The 20,345-nt window shown below is 37.7% G+C and overlaps 1 protein-coding gene across 13 annotated transcripts; it reads right to left on the reverse strand.

Annotated features, from left to right (window-relative positions):
• Window positions 1-740: 740 nt before the first annotated feature.
• Window positions 741-20,233, reverse strand: cdk11b (cyclin dependent kinase 11B). 13 transcript variants are annotated; one of them, XM_066643738.1, is made up of 19 exons: window positions 20,218-20,233; window positions 18,072-18,199; window positions 16,744-16,859; window positions 15,962-16,089; window positions 15,723-15,870; window positions 14,634-14,821; window positions 13,952-14,092; window positions 10,201-10,296; window positions 9,619-9,735; window positions 8,705-8,776; window positions 7,990-8,189; window positions 6,585-6,797; window positions 6,142-6,247; window positions 5,883-6,004; window positions 5,295-5,402; window positions 5,043-5,159; window positions 4,444-4,592; window positions 1,894-2,083; window positions 741-1,460 (listed from the first exon to the last, which is right to left on the reverse strand). In XM_066643738.1, exons 2-19 carry the CDS (start codon window positions 18,180-18,182, stop codon window positions 1,368-1,370), a joined length of 2,415 nt encoding a protein of 804 aa, XP_066499835.1. In that variant the 5' UTR covers window positions 18,183-18,199; window positions 20,218-20,233; the 3' UTR covers window positions 741-1,367. The 13 variants fall into 13 exon arrangements, with proteins under 13 accessions (XP_066499835.1, XP_066499833.1, XP_066499828.1 ...); XM_066643736.1 differs by having other exon boundaries at window positions 18,072-18,202; XM_066643731.1 differs by having other exon boundaries at window positions 20,108-20,230.
• Window positions 20,234-20,345: the final 112 nt, after the last annotated feature.

Here is a 20,345-nt window from a genome sequence, read left to right on the forward strand (position 1 = left end):
ATCTTGAAATCTTAATCCTAAGGATTAGCCAGAGCCAAGGAGCATCTTCAGAATGTAGCATTCTGAATCTTCTTGTTTCTGATCTATTTTATTTATGCTAGTCTATGCAGAAATTATTAACCAATGCCATCTGGCAAAGACCACGTTAAAAGATTTACTTCAGGTTGACAGCAAGTGGCACTTCAGATGTCAACCAACTAAATCACAGTAGCTAATCTGCAAGTTTCCAACATTTAATTGGCAACCATGTTGATTTAAGACACGCTAGCAATTTAGTGAGTGGAAATACAAGCAGACTGATGTTGCGTGAAAGAGCCAAGGAAACTTCAGAAGTCCACTGTGAAACAAGGACTTGGGGAAATTATATAATGTTGCGAAGGGGTGGAGAAAGAAAGAAAGAAAAAAAAAAGAGAGAGAAAAACTTCATTTCATTTTAAATGCCCAAATCATAACATGTCTATGACAAATATGGAGAAAATTGTTTAGAGAAGTCAGAGTGGCTTCTTCTCTATTAAAACGAAAAAGGGAGACAAAGACCTCTTGATTTTGCAGAGTATGTGCAGTGCAAAGAATGACATCATTTTTGGACATCTGGTGCTGGGGCTGCTTTCAAGGCTGGTTGGCTTTCTTCCCCCGTCTTTCTTGTCGTCTCTGTTTTAAAACTCAGTTTCCTTATTCCTCCCTTCTGTTTTTTTTTTTTTTAAATAAATAAAAATATACGCGTCATACCTACAGACTTAAGAATTACAAGTGTAGTTATAGACTTACAAATTGTTTATTTATCGCAGCAATGTCACCTCTACCACTCAGATTCTGGTGAGTTTTGGTGCACTAAGTTATTAAAGAAATACCGTTATAAATCCAGCTTTTTTAGGAGGAAATACAGGTGAATAATCCCTCGTCCGTTGCATAAAACCAGGTTTGAATTCAAAATCCATGAGGTTCTGATGCAACACAAACTGGACCTTAACTCTGCACCAACACAAAAATAAAGACGGAAGGAACATCAGGTGCTCTAAGAATGTTACAAAATCAACAAAGGAAATTAAAACAATAAAACTTACTGACATCTGAAGTCAGAATCCCAATTTGGGTTTGGTTTTTTTTTTTTCAATAGAAGAGCTATCACTTGCTTCTAACTGTGAGAGGAATGTGAACTTGAAGCAGTAGGAAGTCTCTGTGTTCTGCATCCCTCTGAAGAACAGTTTGCAAGAGTCTATTCTGTGTCTCAGCAAGGTTCAGAGAAAGGGTCATGGCTTGCTTTTTTAATGAGTATCTCTTCAACAGAGTCCTGGCATTAGTGCCACAAAGACAGCAAGAATTCCCTTTGCTCTGGCCTGGTAACTGCATAGCGATGAGTCAGGGTCTCAGAATTTTAAACTAAATCCTGGGCCAGACTTGGACAGTCCTTGGTTAGCTGTAGTTAGATGGAATCCAGTGTCTTTTAGATCATCATCCCCCTGAAATGGACATGGAAATATGTTAAAGGTTAAGCAAAAGAGATAAGACTATTAGAACAAGACAAGTTCTATCTAGATTACTTAAAATATCTGAATAGAATTCATGCCTCAATTGTCATGTCAAAACCTTTAGTAGTAAGTAGCTCTTTAAGTAGCTCTTTATAAAACCCAAGAATGATAATTAAATACATAAAAATTATTAATTAATAGTATTTATTTTTGTTTGTTTGTTTCCCCATACTCTTTCAAACCCATGCTGCAAGATTTAGCCATTAAAGCTCTAAGTGGACTAAAACCATCACGACCTCTGGCCTACTTAACTGACTGATAGAAAGCAGCCAAAGAGCACTGTAAAAGAATGATGTTTCTGATTCTACATGTACAACAAGCTTTCCAGGCACAACATTGGCAGGTTAGCTTTGGTTTTTCTTACCAGCTGGCTATAGCCCAGACCACCCTCTGGGGGTCGGGGGCTGGTCCCCCTCTTCACCCGCTGTTGCTCACTCTTTGCTGGCCAAGTGGGGAACATGGATGGCTCAATGGGGAGCGGAGTTTCCCGGAAATACTCATGCTTCAAGGCCTCGTCAGCACTGATCCGCTTGGCAGGACAGTAGGTAAGGAATCTGTGTGCATGAGGGAAGGTAGATTTATTAAAGTGACAAAAACAATAAATTCATGCATACCTGCTAACACACTATTTTTTCTTTTAGTTTAACCCCTTACTCACCAACTAACCTGTTTTGGTTAGTTGTATTTGTTTTGTAGTTTGGGCAATACATTTTTTTTAATGTGTCTCTTAATCTGGCAACCCACTCTATCCAGCTCCTAAATTACTCCTTGGTTTCACTGTCAACCTGAACCTTAAATCTGGCTCACATTTTGTCTGATCCATTTAATGTTAATTATTCTATATCATTAAATTTACAAATGCCAGGCTTGGAAGGATTTCTATTTATGTTTGTTTTTAAATTAAATAATTAAAATACAAAGCACTACTACTTGCAAAATGGATTCAAATTGGGGTAGTACAGAAGTTTCATTTACATGTTTTAGTCTGCAAATATAGTGTTATCTCTCATCTAAATAGTCATACTTGATAGTGGCTAATTATACCATGTGTAAATCAATATACTAAGGTCTAATATAAACAGCAGTTTCTTGGCATGTTTACAAAGCAGTTTAGAATGTGAAAAAATGTCCTAATTTTCCAAAACTGTCAAGAGCTAGCTCAGGGGAGAGATAAATACTGGAGATATACTAGCAAGATATTTATTCTAGGCAGCATGTGTGAATCTAAAATGTTGTCTGATGGCAAAAATGAGGATGTGGCAAAAGATGCCTTTGCATATTGTGAAGAATACAAATAAAGTTAATGTTAGTCATTTAATCAACATTTAACTGAAGGAAGAATGAAGGGTGGTAAGGGGTGAAGACTACTATACGTACGGTGGTACATAAAAGTTTGTGAAGCCTTTCAAACAGCACAAACAAATATTTCTTAGGACAACCTCTGAAAAGGAACTGCTGATTCTCATCAAACTGGAAAAGGTTACAGAACCATCGCTAAAGGGTTTGGAATCCAAGCCACAGCCCAACAGATTGTGTACAAACCACTGTAGCAGAGAGGCCAACCAACAAAGTTCACTCCCAGAGCAGTGTCTGAAGGTCACACAGGATCCTATTTCTAAGCAACAAAGGCCTCTCTCACACTGATTAGTGTTCATGTGTCCAGCTTCAGGAGAACACTGTACAACAATGGTGCACATGGTAGGTCCACAAGGAGAAAGCTCACCTAAATAGTACAGCTAAGGCTATTAAAAAATGTTTAGTGGGCTGATGACCCTAGGGTCCTTGTGTGTTATATCTAGGGAGATGACAAAGCAAGAAATAAGGTTCTTATTAGAAACTTATTCCTTTAGTGAAACATGGTGGTAACATTGTTGGAACAAGGAATTCTCAATTAACATAGGAAATTCTTGAAGGAAACCATTAAGACATCTTTTTGTGAACTGAATATCAAGAGCAATGATGCTTGGGAGACAAGATATTCTAGGTAGGTTCTAACAAGTCCTAAACCTAATCCAAAAGAAATGTCACAGAAGGACCTGAATTGAGTAGTTAATCTGGAAAGAACTCAACATCCCAGGACTAAAGTTGTTCAGACTGGAGGAATGGGCTAAAACTCCTCCAAGCTGATGTCCAGGATTGATACACAGTAAACAGAAACATTTAGTTGCATTTATTGCTGCACAAGGGGTTTCATATACTGTTGTCACTCAGATTGGCTTTTTCTCAGTTACTAAATGATGAAGTGTATTATTTTTGTGCCTATTGTTTAGTTTGGTTCTCGTCCTATAGTTTTAGGATTTTTGTGAAAACCTGATGGCGTTTTAGGTTACATTAATGTAGAATCACAATTCTAAATGTTCCACAAACTATCAAGCATAACTAATGTAGCTATTTTTCTCCACCCTGCATCTAACAGAAGGGCAGAAAGTATGCTCCTGTTGCTCCAGAATACAAATCATTCCTCATCATATTCACATACAGTATGACTGCATGCCATGTGGATATGCCACAGACACACATATGCATGGTATTTGAAGCCAAGCTGTTATCATTTAGAGATTTTCATGCTGAAATCAGCCATACATTCTTTAAAAAAAAAAAAAAAAACATGGAAAAATTCTCCATAGTCTGTGATATGCGAATGAAAGGGCAATAGATAATTCAAAGATACAATAATTCAAGGCATTACAGACACTCCAGTAATAGCATTCTTGTTTGAACTGATCCGACAATAAAGAGAGCTGATGCCTGTTGCACAAAGCTCATGTGAACATCCTGGCTATGACTATCTAATTTGGATGAAAGTTCACAGATATTCTATATTAGATATATCAGCCAAACAATACCCTGCTGAAGAGTGCCCCTCTCTCCTTCCTCTACATATTCAAAATGGCACAAGGAACTGAAAATTTACTTGTTCATGAGGTCAAAGCCCTGGTCCGACAGCAGTGCTCCAAAGCGCTTGCGCAAGTTGTTGTAGGGGTACTCTGTAAAAGTCATCTTCTTAACTGCAGGCAGCTCATTGTACCCTGGCCAAATTTTCTCGCTGGGAGAGCCTAGGTCCTGCAATAGAGGAAAAAATTATTCAAAAACAATCGTGCATATAACACACAAATGGCTTTGAGAGGGTTTGGGGAAAGGTTCTGGCAAAGGCTAACCAAACACTCATCAAATATTTTAATAGTACACTAAATCTCAGAGAACAAAACCAAAGCTACATTTGACAGCTCCTCTAACTGGGCTGTGTTTGGTAGCAGGCATTGGCATGATAAAAGTACAAAAACTGGTTTGTGTTTACAGGAATGGGGGATCTTTATAAAATGTGTGTCCCGTGGTCAGATATCAAAACGATAATTTTTTTTGTTCAAAAGATTTCATTTCAAATGATTAATACCATGTAAAGACAATGAAAAGGAAAACTGACTGCACTATTACCAAGGCTGGACAGTATACAAAATGTGGTTTTCTCCACTCAAACCACAAGTGTATCTTTTCTGTATAAACTCAAACTACCTTAAATATTTTGTTGATTTGGTCAATCTCCGACTTGCCGGGGAAGAGTGGTTTTTGGGTGAGCAGTTCGCCAAATATGCAGCCCACTGACCACATGTCAACAGCTGTGGAGTATTCCTGTCAAGAAAAAAACGAAACACTAAAATTCCTAAGTTAAAGTAGGCTTTCATGAAATATTCCGGATAACCAAGATTACGACAGTGAGTTTAAACTTTCAGTAGTGCATGGCTCAGAATTATTACAGTCACTAACCTTTGCCCCCAAAAGCAGTTCCGGGCTACGGTACCACAGAGTGACCACCACTGGTGTGTAGGGTTTTAGGGGAGAGCCATACTCTCGTGCCAGTCCAAAATCTCCAATCTGAAGGAGACAGTAACCAGACTGAATATAATCACAAATTCACAACAAGGTTTTGCAATCATTTTCCACAACTGCTCATTTTCACAACTCTTAAATGCAGCTGACATAAATAACAGTTTAACTGTATATGTTTATCTTTTGCCTTTAGGCAAATTCATGTAAACAGTGAAACACCTAAACCTTACAAAAGCAATTCAGATTTCACACAAAACCATGTTTAAAAGGAAATACTGTTTATACTCTGAATATACCGAAAAGACCTGCTAGATAAGGACTCAGTTTTGACTCTGAAACCCAAATGAGTACAACATGTAAGGCTAAATGCCAGAGATTTGACACACATAGACCCGTCATGAATGTTTTACTGATGATGTATTACCATATAAATTACTTATGTAGTCTAGTATATCCTCATATTCATGAATGGCCATTTGAATGAGAAGATTCTAAATCTGTTTTCTGTCAGAACAAAACAGACACCTTTAAAATGCCTTTGTGGCTGAGTAACAGGTTAGAGGTCTTGAGGTCACGATGTAGAATCCAGTTGTCGTGGAGATGACGAACTCCTCTCAACAGCTGAATCATCAGTGTCTTCACTTCACCTAAAGGAATGAAAAAACATATGTGACAACGGTTAACAGATTATTTGTAAATTATCCTGCACATTATTTTGAAAGAGAAGAACCCATTAAAAATTTTGCAAGAACAACAACAAAAATTATGTCCATTTGCACACTACCTGGAAGGAAGGGCTGTTTCATGGTCTCCATTAGGCTCTTCAAGTCATGCTCTACATAGTTCATCACTATGTAGATCTTATCCATATTGCTACCCACAACTATCTCCTACAAGAATGATGGTTAAGAATGACATGGTTAATTAACCAACATTACACTCATAACTATACAGTCTTACTCCTGTACCTCAGCGCAGGACATTCACTTACAGGAAAATACATGTTAAATCACTGAGTAACACATATTCCTATGCAGAAGATTGAACATTTTTGTTCAAACAGCTCTATACCCTCTATAGAAAATTAAACCAAGACTAGGGCTGGCCCAGAATATTCACACATCCCTTCATTGGGTATTCAGTTTTTAAATCAGGGATTTAAAAAAATTTTTTAATTGGGAAAAATTAAACAATAAAATAAACCCCCTCAGTGCTGAAATAACTCACCCTGACAGTAACAATGTTGGGATGCTGGGCCTTCAGGATAGTGTTGATCTCACGAAGAGATGTAATTGGAAATCCCTCCTTCTCTTTCTCCATCTTTAACCTTTTGAGGGCCACAATTTCATCTGTCTTTTTGTCCTTGGCTCTGTAGACCACACCATATGTGCCTTCTTCTATACGGTTCAAACACTGGAATTCCTCCACACTCCGACAGCCCTGAAAACAGAAAGGTAATTTAGTTACATATAGCATATGCAAATGTAATACATGGTGACAGACACTGACATGATAGTCTGTATGCAAGTGTTTGTATCATGTGCACAAAATCAGTTTTTCATGGATGTGTGATAGTGCTTGATGCATTGGTTGGCTACAAAGTGATGACACCAAAACTGTAAATATTGGGGGCCTGGAGGTTGTGGATTCGATTCCCGCTCCGGGTGACTGTCTGTGAGGAGTTGGTGTGTTCTCCCAGTGTCCGCGTGGGTTTCCTCTGGGTGCTCCGGTTTCCTCCCACAGTCCAAAAACAGACGTTGGTAGGTGGATTGATGATTCAAAAGTGTCCGTAGGTGTGAGTGTATGAGTGAATGTGTGTGTGTGTGTCTCTGTGTTGCCCTGTGAAGGACTGACGCCCCCTCCAGGGTGTATTCCCGCCTTGCGCCCAATGATTCCAGGTAGGCTCTGGACCCACCGCGACCCTGAACTGGATAAGCAGTTACAGATAATGAATGAATGAATGAATGGATTGGCTGTGGAACACTGATCTGTATGGGCGATGTGTAAGCAGGCTAGCCATCTCAGCAAATAATATTCTTATGTATGCAATATATAATCATAAAATAAATATACCTATATTTGGCCAAATTAAGTAAAACAGCAACGTGCCTTAATAAAAACAGAGTTGTTCACCACACAGCATAAAATACAGCATACCCAATTGAGATGAATAGCTCCATTATTTCCTAAACTTTTACCCTCTTTCTCTTTAAATTGAATGAACTGTTCACATGGCCCACTCTTCATAAATTTCACATAATTTTAAAGCCGTGCTGTTGTTTGGTTATGCTTCATGACTTTCATTTACTGACACATGGTTCTAGGGTTTCTGTAGCCAACACTGACTCTAGACTCCTGCTGTTTGAGATGATGGAATGCACTCACTGGCTGCACATTATATTTTAAACAACACAGTGCTCCAGCTATAGACAAATCAAACGTGACACCAGCCTGTACTTTTTATCTGTGAACTTTGCTGATTGTTTCAACTATTAGTTCTTAAATTATAACTTAAGAGCAGCAAAGTAAGCTGTTTTGACATGAACAATAGATGAAGTTGAAAGAAAAGCGTAAGTGCTGAAACCTATGTCAACATTTACATTTTCGAGGGGGTAATTGCCTTGCTGTGTACCTGTAAAGCTGGGAGATATTTGGGCAGTTCTTTCTTCAGTTCTACAGGTGACACAGGAGGTGAGTCTGGGATATAGTTTTCTTCTGGTGTGGCAGATTGAGAATGAGACAAGGGGGTTCCATCTCCCCCATCTTCTCCTTCCTCTCCCTCTTCTTCCTCACCACTGTCCTCTGAGTCATGATCAAAGCGTGACTCTGGGACTGAAGAGAAAAAAAAGGTTCACTAAGAAAATAATTTAAACAATACGGAGCACAGCATGACTAGATTATTAACAACAGTCAGGGTACTTGTGTACACATTGGATTCTTGTAAGAATAGCATACCATTCTTTTTTAGCTCACTAAGACAAAACAATATTTTTATGCATCAGCAAAAACCAGAATGTCTGGATTATGTAAAAATGGTACGGACAAATTGTTCTAGCTCAAAATAAAGCAGCTGGAAAGCGGCAAACTACAATGGGGAGAGATGTTGCACATGTTGAAACATGGTCTATTTTGGTCATAATTCATTTTATAACTCTTCTTTTAGATGACTTTTTATTCTACGTATTTGTTCCTGCTCATAAAATGGCAAAGTAGATAAATAAATCTTATTTATTTGCACTTTGTCTTTCTTACTTCATTATGTTTCTCTACTTCTTTATATTGCATAAAGGCTCAACTATGGGTTTAAAATTAATAGTAAAACTTTACATGTGCAAGAGCTTTCTCACCAGCAGGAATGTGGTTTCCATTTTCTCTTTCCTCTTCCTCCCCTTCTGATTGCTCCTCATCACTAACATCATCTACAGAAGGGAAAAAGCTAACTATTAACCAGATCAGTTTTCACTTTTGTTCAAATGCAACTCTCCATGTATCATCTATTATTATTCATCTATTTTAGCATGGTGGAAGAACTATAGACAGGACCCAATTAAGATACAATAACTAGACTTGGAAAATTAAATGAAAAACAGTAGCCTGACACTTTGTATACATTTTGGTTTCCCTTGGCACCATTTGAATAGATAAACCTAGACTGTTATATCAATTAACTGACTTTGTTGCCAAATTTAAATGGAAAAGACTGTAAAACTGATTGTGTGCTGCCTAACTGGGACTATTTAATGTAAGTCCACACTATGGGTTTTTCCAGACATATATTAAAGCATATTCCTGGACTATACTTGACTTTCAAGCAAGAATCTCTATTCTGAATGATGAATAGGCAGGCCTGGAAACCTTCTACAGATTTCCAAAATGTAGGTGGTCGCAGGTCCGAAATGACTTCTAAAATCAGTTATTATGGAGTTTTTGCCTCATTCCTGCAGTTCTTCTGGGATTTGAATGAACTGAGCAACATCACATCAGCCAATGCATTTATATTGAGATTATATAGCACGTGCTCCTTAAAATGTGCAACATGGCACAATGTGCATCAGAGGTTGCCCTATAGCACCAGCATATCTGACAGAAACAAACATTCAGAGGAAAGGCAAACCAAGTTCATAATATCATTAAGAACTAACGTTATCATGGCTAGTCCTTTGTCAGAGGCCATTTCTGCTGAAGAATTTTTGTTCCTTTCTGTTTCTGGATACCTCTGACAACACTATGTGATTTAGAGAGTAGATGGAAGCACTCTAACCTGCACTCTGATCAGAACCTGATTCTGAGCCTGACTCTCCCTCTTCATCTCCTTCACTCTGGCTGCTTGACTCTTCTTCGTCTTCATCATCGTCATCCTCTGATGCAGAACCTGAACCTTAATTACACAATGCATCATATCACAAATGCTGTACAAGGACAAAATTAATTTTTTTAGCATTTAGTTTTGTCATTTAGAATCACATGCACGAGTGTAATGCTGTACTTTTCACGCTAGTGCAGGCAGCAAATTGTTCGGATATCATAGTTAATCAGAATTTACATGATGCACAGCTGCACCGCAGAGCCACACAATACAAAGTTCACTCATTTTCACATGAGGTTTTGGAGGACACCATTTTAGTGCATCTGAGATTCTGTGGGCTACATTTACAAGTTATTCCCTTCTCTGAATCAGAAGACAGATGTTTACATGGATATCTGCAGAAGTATGAACCCACTTATTGTTCATATAATCGTACCACATAGCAATAGCCGCCTTAAAATTGAATTTCCCACAACTTAAAAAAAAAACTGTTTTTGGGGTATTGTTTAGGAAGTTGAGTGACTGTTTGGTTCTTACCTATCGAGGACTCTGCTGTACTTGTCTTTCTCTCACTGTCACTGATATCTTGAAGATCGGCGAGCAAGTCTCTAATCTCTGACTTCTCTTCTTTTACTGGGGGGGAGAAAAATCAAGCTTCATCTTAAAAAATGAACACTATGCTTTTCATTACAGAATAGTCTCAATGTCTGTAAGGATAGATAAATATGTGCTTATCTTTTACAGTAACCTTGCAAATATAAAAATTAAATAAATAAATACATTAAAAAAAAAAAAAAAAAAAACCCACAACGTGAAGGAAACTGGGTGATATAATAGCCTCTGGGCTGCAGACCACAGGACATACCCCGCCAGTGAGGGAACAGTAATGGCTAGCACACGCCACTAAAAGTCTCTTATTACCACACAAGCTGGGCTAGACTGGGCTATTAAGACTTGTAGGAAAAACTCTGGCTGAACTTCATTTCACAGTGTGGAAATAACTCGGCATGTATTAATAGAAGACTTCTAAATATGCACTGATTATACTCACCTACTCGCTTTAATGTGAACAGCACTGTTTCATCCAAAAGTGCAAAGTAAAATTTTTGCAATATTTATAAATATTGGATTTTATTTTAGTAATCTAATTAACACACACGTGATACTGTCAGCACGAACGAACTTGCCATAAAAGAGTTTGCCAACACTACTGGCTACTGTAAGATCCAATGTCACATTAAAAGCCAAAAGACAGGAGCATATTTGTTTGACTTTTCTCATAAGAACAAAGGCTAATATTTATAAAAATGAATTTTTTTTTATTTACAATGGACATATACATTTCCCCCTTCATAATTAAGGCTCATTTATGCGCAAAATTAAATATGGATACAGATACAAAAGGAACCTTCTGTCCATACGCTGCGTTCATTTTTTCCGTATTTGTGCACATTCTTGGAAAGCTTCCGAATACGGACGGAACAGAGCAGTATCACTGGAAACCATAGAGGCAGTGGAGAAGACCGTTCGTGTAAAAAAACAACTTTGGTAAAATAAGTGAAAAGAATTCTCTACCCATGTCATGAAGTATCCATTAGCCTCTCAGATCATTGCCGTTTTACACCACTGCCTCTCATCTTTTTAATAGCAAGTAACAATACGCTAACCCCATTTCGTCCACCCTCGCCATGTTGGGATGCATGCAATGTAAAGGATGCATCAATGTAAGAAATATAAATGAGCTTTTAAAACACCACTTTTTGGTGGTGTAAAAAGTAGGATATCAATAATTTCATATATAATTCCACCTCCAATGTAACAATCTGTGCAAATCAACTGCAAAATAAACTGAAATCTTAAAATCTGAATATAAAAATAAATCTCTTAACTTGGAAATCTTTAACAACTCTATCTTGTAAAAGTGCTCCAAATCTGACAGATTGCAAGGCTAGCTCCTGTGCACAGCCCTTCTCAGGTCATCCCATAGATTTCCAATTGGATTTAAATCTGGACTCTTTATGGGCCATTGCAAAACTTTTATCCTTCAGTTCTTGGTAAAAACCACTGCTGCACCATATTTGATCCACTTGTTGATGACAAACTAAGATCACTGCAGTGCATGGCTCTTGCAGTAAGGTGCACCTAAAGCCCTATTCAAATGGGATTAGTTTTACCTGTGGATGTGGGGGTAAAATAATTATTACCTGGTAATAGTTTTAATAGTCTTAATCCTGTCCAAATAGACTATTTCAGACTAAACCTTTTACCTACTGTAAATCAAGCGATAAAAATGACCCCAGGTTATATCAATCCCGTCCAAACTGAAGTGTGGGTTATACTGCATCATATCCCAAAGAAAATGAGTTTTTCATGGGTTTTCTCAAGCTAAAGGAGGCGTTTAGATATGAAATACACAATTTAAGAAAAAGCTCTGCGGCTGAACAACGCACCACACTCAAATCCACAAAACGACTAGTAGTCTCCATATATGAATGTGTTATAAATGTGTGTTGTTACCATTAAACAGTTAATAATATCGGTTAAAAAAAAATAATAAAAATAAACAAACAAACAAAAAAACTGTGTGAAGGATTAGTAAAGTTTCTTGTCACCTTCTCGTCTATTATCTGATACGGGGGACTAGAAGACAAAGCCGTATGCTTTTGGTGGGAGGGCTAATCTCAGAACAGATCTAAAAACTCCAGTAGCTACACACTATGGCAGCAGTGCCTGAATCGAGTAGCCCGTGACATCTGTTATTTTCACCCAGTGCGAATCCACCATAAACACTACTGACGTCTTGTGGAATAAGTTTATTACCCCAGCTCCCCATATAAAATTAATCCTGTGCGAATAGGGCTTTAATCAAGAAAATCTAACTAGAACAGCTGAACTAAATATAGGATTAAGCATTGTGTTATTGATATCAGCTGTGTACTATTTGAGTTTGAATGTGATTGGCTAATTCTGAACACAGACACATACCCAATTAAAGGAGGGTGTGCACACTAATTCAACTACTTTTATTTTTTATTGTTGTTCCCCTCTAATGGATTACACATTGTTGAATTAGGGTGGAAATAAACCTGAAATTATTTATATAGGTCTAATTTTTACAGCATAAAAATCTGTCAATTAGACAGGGCTGTGTGGACCTTTTAAATCCACTGTATGTGGTTAATTAAAGTGTCAGATGAAGGTATTTACCACATTGTTTATATCAAGAAAATGTTGTAATGATTTTAAAATAATCTGGTAACAAAATTATCAGGTCTGCATATCACTGGAGTATAAGTTAATACTAAACACACAATAACAGTCATTTAATATAATATGCTAAAAATTCAATGTTGGTCTTCTACAATCAAGAAGTGTGTGAAAGGAGTCTGTCTGAAGGCACATAAAACCAAGATGTAGAGTTTATTTGGATCCAAGACCCAGCATGGAAACTATGTTGCCTGAATCCCTCTGCAATGATGTAATCAATGATGTAACTTAATAATATAAATATATAACGTTATTGCATTGCAGTTCTAAGAATACAGGATCTTCTCAAAAAGAAACAGCATTAAAATGGCCAAGACGAAATGTATTGCAGATTTAGAGCTCCTGCATAAAGGCCTCTGATTATAGTCAGGTTATGCAGTAGCAAGTATATTTTATTAATAATTTTTTAATAAATTAAGCATAAGAAAATGCAGGTCTAATGGCAATCATAAGGTTGGCAAATGATTCCCAAGGTTACTGACACACACTTAATTGTCCCATTTAAGCTTAAAACCTCCAGTATATAAATAGTTCTTGAGTGAGCATAGTATTTTAAATGTCAACAGCCCTTGAATTTACAGTAAGAGCAGTAATTTTTTTTTAGTTCTTGTTACAATAAATGAGAGCTCTATAGATCCCTCACATATTATCAATGCACATTAGGGACTGAACCTACTACTCATGCTTGTGTGATACCTGACCCTTACTCAGTCAATGTCCAGTGACATGCTGATAACACACAAACAAGCTATGATGCCCAAAAGCAAAAGCTGAATGTGCTATACTATAATCTGAATCTAATTCAATGGAAACTGAAACGTCATCTGACCAAAATAAAATTATTTTGTATTAAAAAAAAAAAAAAAAAAAAAAAAAAAAAAAAAAAATTATATTTGAAGTTGTATCCAGTCTTAGTAACAAAACTAACTTTAACTCATTAATTTTAACTAATCATATTTACTATTCATCTTGTACATCTACTAATGGAATACTTTATAACAGTCAGCTATGATGGACTCACCTGGACGGCACTGCTCGCTACTCTCTGGTCTTTGTTCTCTCTGCTGGCGAACAGGGCTCCGGCTACGACTTCGGTGCCTAGGCTTAACCTTGTCTCCGTACTCCTCTGTGGCACCTCCACGGTGATGAGAAGGAGGTCCTACTGAGACAAAAAGAACACTTTGAATCATTGACGCAAAGAATTGAACAGTTCCACTTGCAGTGTTTTGTTAAACATGAGTGTGTGAGTGAGTTACAGGCCAGTTCAATGAGGTGTACTGCCTCTACAAAAGTACTACTGGTAGAACTATATATTTCTGAGAGGAACAACACAAATGACTGAGTTACGACATGGGTGCCACAGACAGACCTTTACATAGATATTAACTAACATATTTAAGGTAATGTGAAGCTGTGTGCAGCTGTGACATTACAGTGCTCTACCTCATCTAACAACCAGTCCTCAAATAGCTCAATGTGGTTTTCACACTAGCCTGGGGCTTTTGGGTTGAGATTATTCAATGCAACAAGATGGAAATTCAAACCCAGCCTTCCAACAATAAATGACACCCAAGATGACTGTACTACCAAAGCGCAACAAGAATTCAAGAGAACTCTTCTCCTTAAATCAGTGTTGGTCATAAAACATTAAGTAAAATTTCTAAAAGTCTCATAGCAGTCCTCCAAAGCAGACGTCAACACACCTTCTCGGCGTGTGTCCCGTTCTTTGCGTCGCTCTTCAGCCCTTCTTTCTCTCTCTTTTTGCTCACGCTGCTCTCGTTGTTCTTTCTGCTGCTGCTCACGGAGCTTCCTCTCCCGCTCCCGTTGCCGCTCTAGCTGCTCAAGCCGGTCCCTGCAGGCCGGGGGAAACGGGGGAAGCCGATCAGCAGATCTCCACCAGCCCCAAACATTCACATAGGCAGGGTTAGTATCAGCCAGGCCTAGCCTTGGCTGCTCAGTCAAGCAAGGATTCCCACTCACTTTAAAATACTGAATGGCTCATTACTCTGAGGCACCAGTTAAACTAAAAATTTATCACCATTTTTAAACTGTCAAATACAGGAAAAACTAAAACAAACCGAACATTTATAAAACACACTCATCTTCCAATATTAAGGAACATACAGGTAGACGTGGGTAATTTGATACTATAATGTGCCTATTGTTATTCTACCTAGGGTTGTTGATGGCAGTTTCTATATGTGGCCTAGCTATTGTGTCTGTTTCTCAATAAAATATTTCTGCCATGAAGCCCATTACTATTCCTCAAAGTATACTTCTTGATACAAAAAGTAGTAATTTATCAAAGATCTAAATTATGATGTGACATAAAAGTATACTGTGTGGAGCATGTCGTTATTCACCAGGTTGTACTTTTGTAAGTTCTTCCTTCAGGTTTTTGCAAACATTATTCTATGGCGCTTCTCATTCCAGTCCTTAGGTAACACACTTGGGTTAGAGCAAAAAAGTGGAACCATTTGATGGGCCCCAAGCACTGGGTTGAGAAATACTGCTTCAGTACACAGAGCAAGTATAAGGTCAAATTCTCCAGACAAATATCTACTTCCATATTACAGCACCCGCCTGAAGGCAAGAGTCAAGCCAAGAAGTTCCTGTTAAGATATTTTAATTAAAACCACAGTGCTAAAAAAAATTATATATATACATTAATCAGTTACAAAAAGTGTGTGCTGTTACACAACAACAATAAAAATCTGCATTCTAAAACACCTACAAAAGACACTAATAGGACATCTTAGCAGAAGTGTGTGTGTGCGTGCTTCTGAAATCACCTCTCTCTGCGGGAGTGGGCCCTGGCCTGATCCCGTCGTTTCTGTCTTTCATAGTCTCTGCGGGCCTTGTTGTCCTCTTGCCACTGTCTCTTCCGCCTTTCATTCTCTCTTTCTTTCTCTTTGTCTTTTGCACGCATATGTTTTCCAGCTTTGGAGAGATGATTTATTAGTTACACCACTGAAGAAAAAGCTGTGTGTAAAAGCTAACAGGAAGGTGACTGGTCAGTGTCAGATCTTACCTCCTTCTGTGGAGTGGCTTCGGTGTCTTCTCTTATCCTTCCGCTTCTCGTCTTTCCTATGATATGACTTGTCTTTTCTCGCCATCTGTTGTGGGGGCTTTATAGCAAGGGATTCATCTTCTTCACCTCTGGAAAAAAAATTCAGCCGGTCCTGTTAAGTGTATTGTCTGACAATAAGAGCATATGTTAACCTACTTTCTGTTAGATATTAAACACAGGCCTCATGTATGAGGGATCAACATTGCATGACAATGGTGTATAGTTATTGCAGATAACTATAGATAATTATGGCACTTAACTAATTTGGGCAGAAATTTCACTAATAATGTACCTTTCAAAAAATGTAAAACTCTGACAGATGCTTTTCAAAGTACCACATTTACTCTGCAGCAAGCAGCATTACTGCCCACCAACCAGTATTTTTTGCCTTTGTGTATCCTTTAGTTTTGTATTACTCAAAATATCTTTTAGATACAATTGTATGTGACCTAATATACTATAATTAGGCCTAGAAAGTTATATCTTAATGTCACAAAAACACCCCTCTCTGTTGTACTAGATCACAAAAAAAGAAAATTATTTAATTTAAGCTCCAAATTACCAATATTTTTTTTTTCAAATATGTCTTAATTAAATACCAGATTAAGTGAACAAATTCTAAGATCACCAAGAATCCAAAAATCCATAAATTCAGAATCCAGGTTTATCCCTAGGTTGTACTTGTAAAAATGAGGATATGAAAAAGCACAGCGTGCGGAAGAAAAAGGCTTATGCTTCCATACCTGTCTTCAGTTGAGTCCTCCCGCATGTATGGAGAGTTACGTATTGTTATTTCCATTCTGTGGTCCCGTAGCTCTCCTTCCTCCGGAGTGTCCCGTTTGGAATCCCGATCATCTGTCTATGCAAAAAATGAAATAAGGTAATCAGTAAAACTGCTCATAATCAGAAAAAGATGGTTATGCAAACCTAACCAATCCAACATAGCACTCAAAACTTCCCATTATCCCACACAAGCACAAAAAGCTGAGACGTTCTACAAAGTTCCGGAAAATATATATATAGATATGAGGATGGGAAACACAGATTATTCTGGAGAGCTGGAGAAGCATTTACAACTCGTTGGCAGCTGACTAAATCTGTGAAGTGAGTGCTTTGACGTTCTGGTCCACACATTATAAAAAACAGACTTGCATTTGCCAAGACTCCAATATGTTGCTTCTCCAATAAATGAGCGCAGTGATTAAACATGGCAAAAATAAAAACGAATAAGAAACAGAAGTGGAGAGTGCAGCTCCTGCACCTTTTAATGACGACTGTAACAGACAGACGCTTTTGACACAAACTGAAACTCAAAAGCATTTAGACACAGGATCTACGAACCTGCAATTCGGTCTGATTTGACAAGAGTCCCAGTGTCTGCAGTTTAATTTTTTGGTCAAATGTTTACATAGACATTTAAAAGTAACCTTGGGTGTGTTTTGTCTCAAAGGTTATCTTTGAATACTACTACACTAATCCAACTACTGTATATAGACACACTATTTCAGATCAGGACAGACTTGTAAGAGATGGATTGCCAACCACATCCTGAAAACTGTAGAAGTAGTAGCATTTCCAATATTCAAGAATGAGCAAGAAGATAAACTAGACAAAAATAACTCTCACTGCAACTCACTAACAAAACCAAAGTGGATAAAAACCAAACCCTGGACAGGGCCCTAGATATCCCACTCTCACCGTTTACACCAGAGGACCATTTTACACAATTTGGCCTAATAATGTGTTTTGGGTCTGTAGAAGGAAACAAGTAAAACTGAAGATTTCTAATAGACAACCAAACAAAATCAGTTTAAACGAACAATTTTGAAACACTTCCGTTTCTAGCTGATATTTTAATGGAAATTCACAAAAATTCAGCTAAGACTTGTCCACATTAATACACAGCTGATCAACTCAGAATGCAAAACCATACTGGGAAAGTACAGCATTTTCGTTTAGCAATAGTCAGGTTATCTTTCTGAAAGCATTAGAAATACGACAAGATAAGCTTTAAATCTTTGTGGTAACTTACAAATAACCAAAACTTTAATAGAGATCAAATGTAACCTACGTTTTTCAGGCGCTTGGGGTCAGTCTTCTCCTCAAGCTCTCGTCTGCGCTTCTTCTCTTGCAAAATCTCATCAAGTGTTTTAACTTTCCAAGTCTCTTTTTCGTCCCCCATCAGCTCCAAGTCACCACCTACTGTAAGACGAGCAATAAACAACAGGCAAACATCTACCACGAAGAAACACCTTTCAGCAAATATGTATAGTCAATCGCACCAAAAAGGACGTGACCAATTCCTTTATATCCTCTGCCTGACGTTTACCTTACCTTCTCTATCCTAAAATAATAAACCTGTAATTACACCTATTACAGTTCCACTTTTCTTTAAATTCTCAGTAAATAGGAAACAGTCAATTTGGAACTGGTAATGCAATAAAAGAATGTTGTTATAATTACTCAACTGTTTGTTTCCCTTGGACGGATGAAACAGTAAGTTACATACGTAGTCATGCATTTTTTCCACCCTTAAAAACCAACATAACCAAAAGTAATCCAACCATCATTCATCAAAGAGTAACACTATCCCATCTTTCCAGGAACCCTTAAAAAGGGTTTGATGATCTCTGATCATCAAAATGACATATTTCAAAGTTATTTTCAATACAATAGGATTCAAATCCACATTTTGTCTTCTTCCAACATATGCATGTCAATGACCTGATTCACCGGCTCTAAATTTAGTCGACTGTATGGAAACCAGTCGACTGGTTTCAAAGTGAAAATACTCAGGCATGGCACTGGGTGCAGGATGTGTTTAAATATTGTATAAATAAAATGCCATATGGACATATCAACAAGGTAAACAACTTTTTTCATTAGAGATGTCTTTAAAGAAGTAAATACTGCCTAATGTTGGATAAGATGTATATATTTTTCTTAATTTAGTACTCGCTGATCCATGCATATGCAGTTAGCCCTCGTCTATTTCTAATCCTCCATCACTCCCAGCCTGCAGCGATAAAGCCCTGCCAAATTGATGGAATTAGTTCTTTAGGAGCATAACCAAAAAAACAAGCAAACCCTGGCTATCTGAAATTTCATGTTAGAGGATGTCTTTTGAATGATTTTGGGACTGCTTATTTCACTCATCAAATGTTCTAGGACATGTTAACAAGGTGAAAAAAAAAATTCAGCAGATGTTCAAAATTCTAAATGATCTCCTATGGTTTGACGTGAAATGCTTTGATTCAGAGGGAAACAAAACTAGAAAAAATAAATAAATAAATAAAAATAAAAAACAGGAACTACACACTTGAAGAAGCATTTACTAATGTTATCCTATAGGAATTTGCCATAAAAATGAACTATGAACGTTGTCTAAGGCAAAGATGTTCAATAACAGGTCTTTACCTCAATAAAATGAACTAATGGCAGAGAAATAACGTACATTTACAACGTGTTGAGGAAAATCCCCCACAAACTTACTCTACTACTAATACTATAAATTTATTTTTTCCCCCTGGACAATGTTAGCAAGGTCCCAGTTGTATGGTAGCTATAGCGAACTATTGTGAAGAGCTCGGAGTCAGTTAGTGCTACGTTCAAGTTCACTTTCAAAATTAAACACTTTGAACCAACACCTTATATAATACATTTTCAGGATTCATAGAGTCAAAAATCCACTTTAACCAAACTTGTTTATAACTGGTCCCACTTGAGGTAACGTTAGGTGAAACAGACGGCTAGCGAGGGAGCATTAGTTGATGTAAACTGAATCAAAAACATTAAGTACAACATTGTACCCAAACGTTAGCGGACGTTACCCACCACTAACCGCGTGTTTCTTGAACAAACCGATGTAAAGTAACGGAAAGGACAGTGTTTAACTCGTAATCTCTCTGGCGACACGCTAGTAAACGTGTTTAAGCCGCTGCCCGTTAGCCGTTAGCAGAGTTTGTTGGGAATAAAACACCGAAGCGTCGCTCCGTTTCTGGAAAATTCTCCTCAGACACAGTTCACAAACCACCAGTAAACATGTCAGTAAACCGACTCGAGGCAAACCTGTCTCAGGTTGTAGAAATAACAAAATAATCCACCCACCTGAAACGTACTTCGGCGCGTTTTTAAACCACCGGAAAAATAGCCCCCCCCCAACCCCTATCTCCAGAAGTGCTTCCCAGTCACAACAGAAGAGACGACAAGAAACATACCGCCATCTAACGTTAGGGCTCCATTCACAGATTACAACTCTCAGGACAAGTGTAAACTCTCTCAAATCAGACTTATTTTAAACGTTTAATACACCTCGTTGTTTTTATAAGGTACAATACGTATCATG

Source organism: Hoplias malabaricus, chromosome 14 (assembly GCF_029633855.1).
Source record: "Hoplias malabaricus isolate fHopMal1 chromosome 14, fHopMal1.hap1, whole genome shotgun sequence".
Taxonomy (NCBI): Eukaryota; Metazoa; Chordata; class Actinopteri; order Characiformes; family Erythrinidae; genus Hoplias; species Hoplias malabaricus.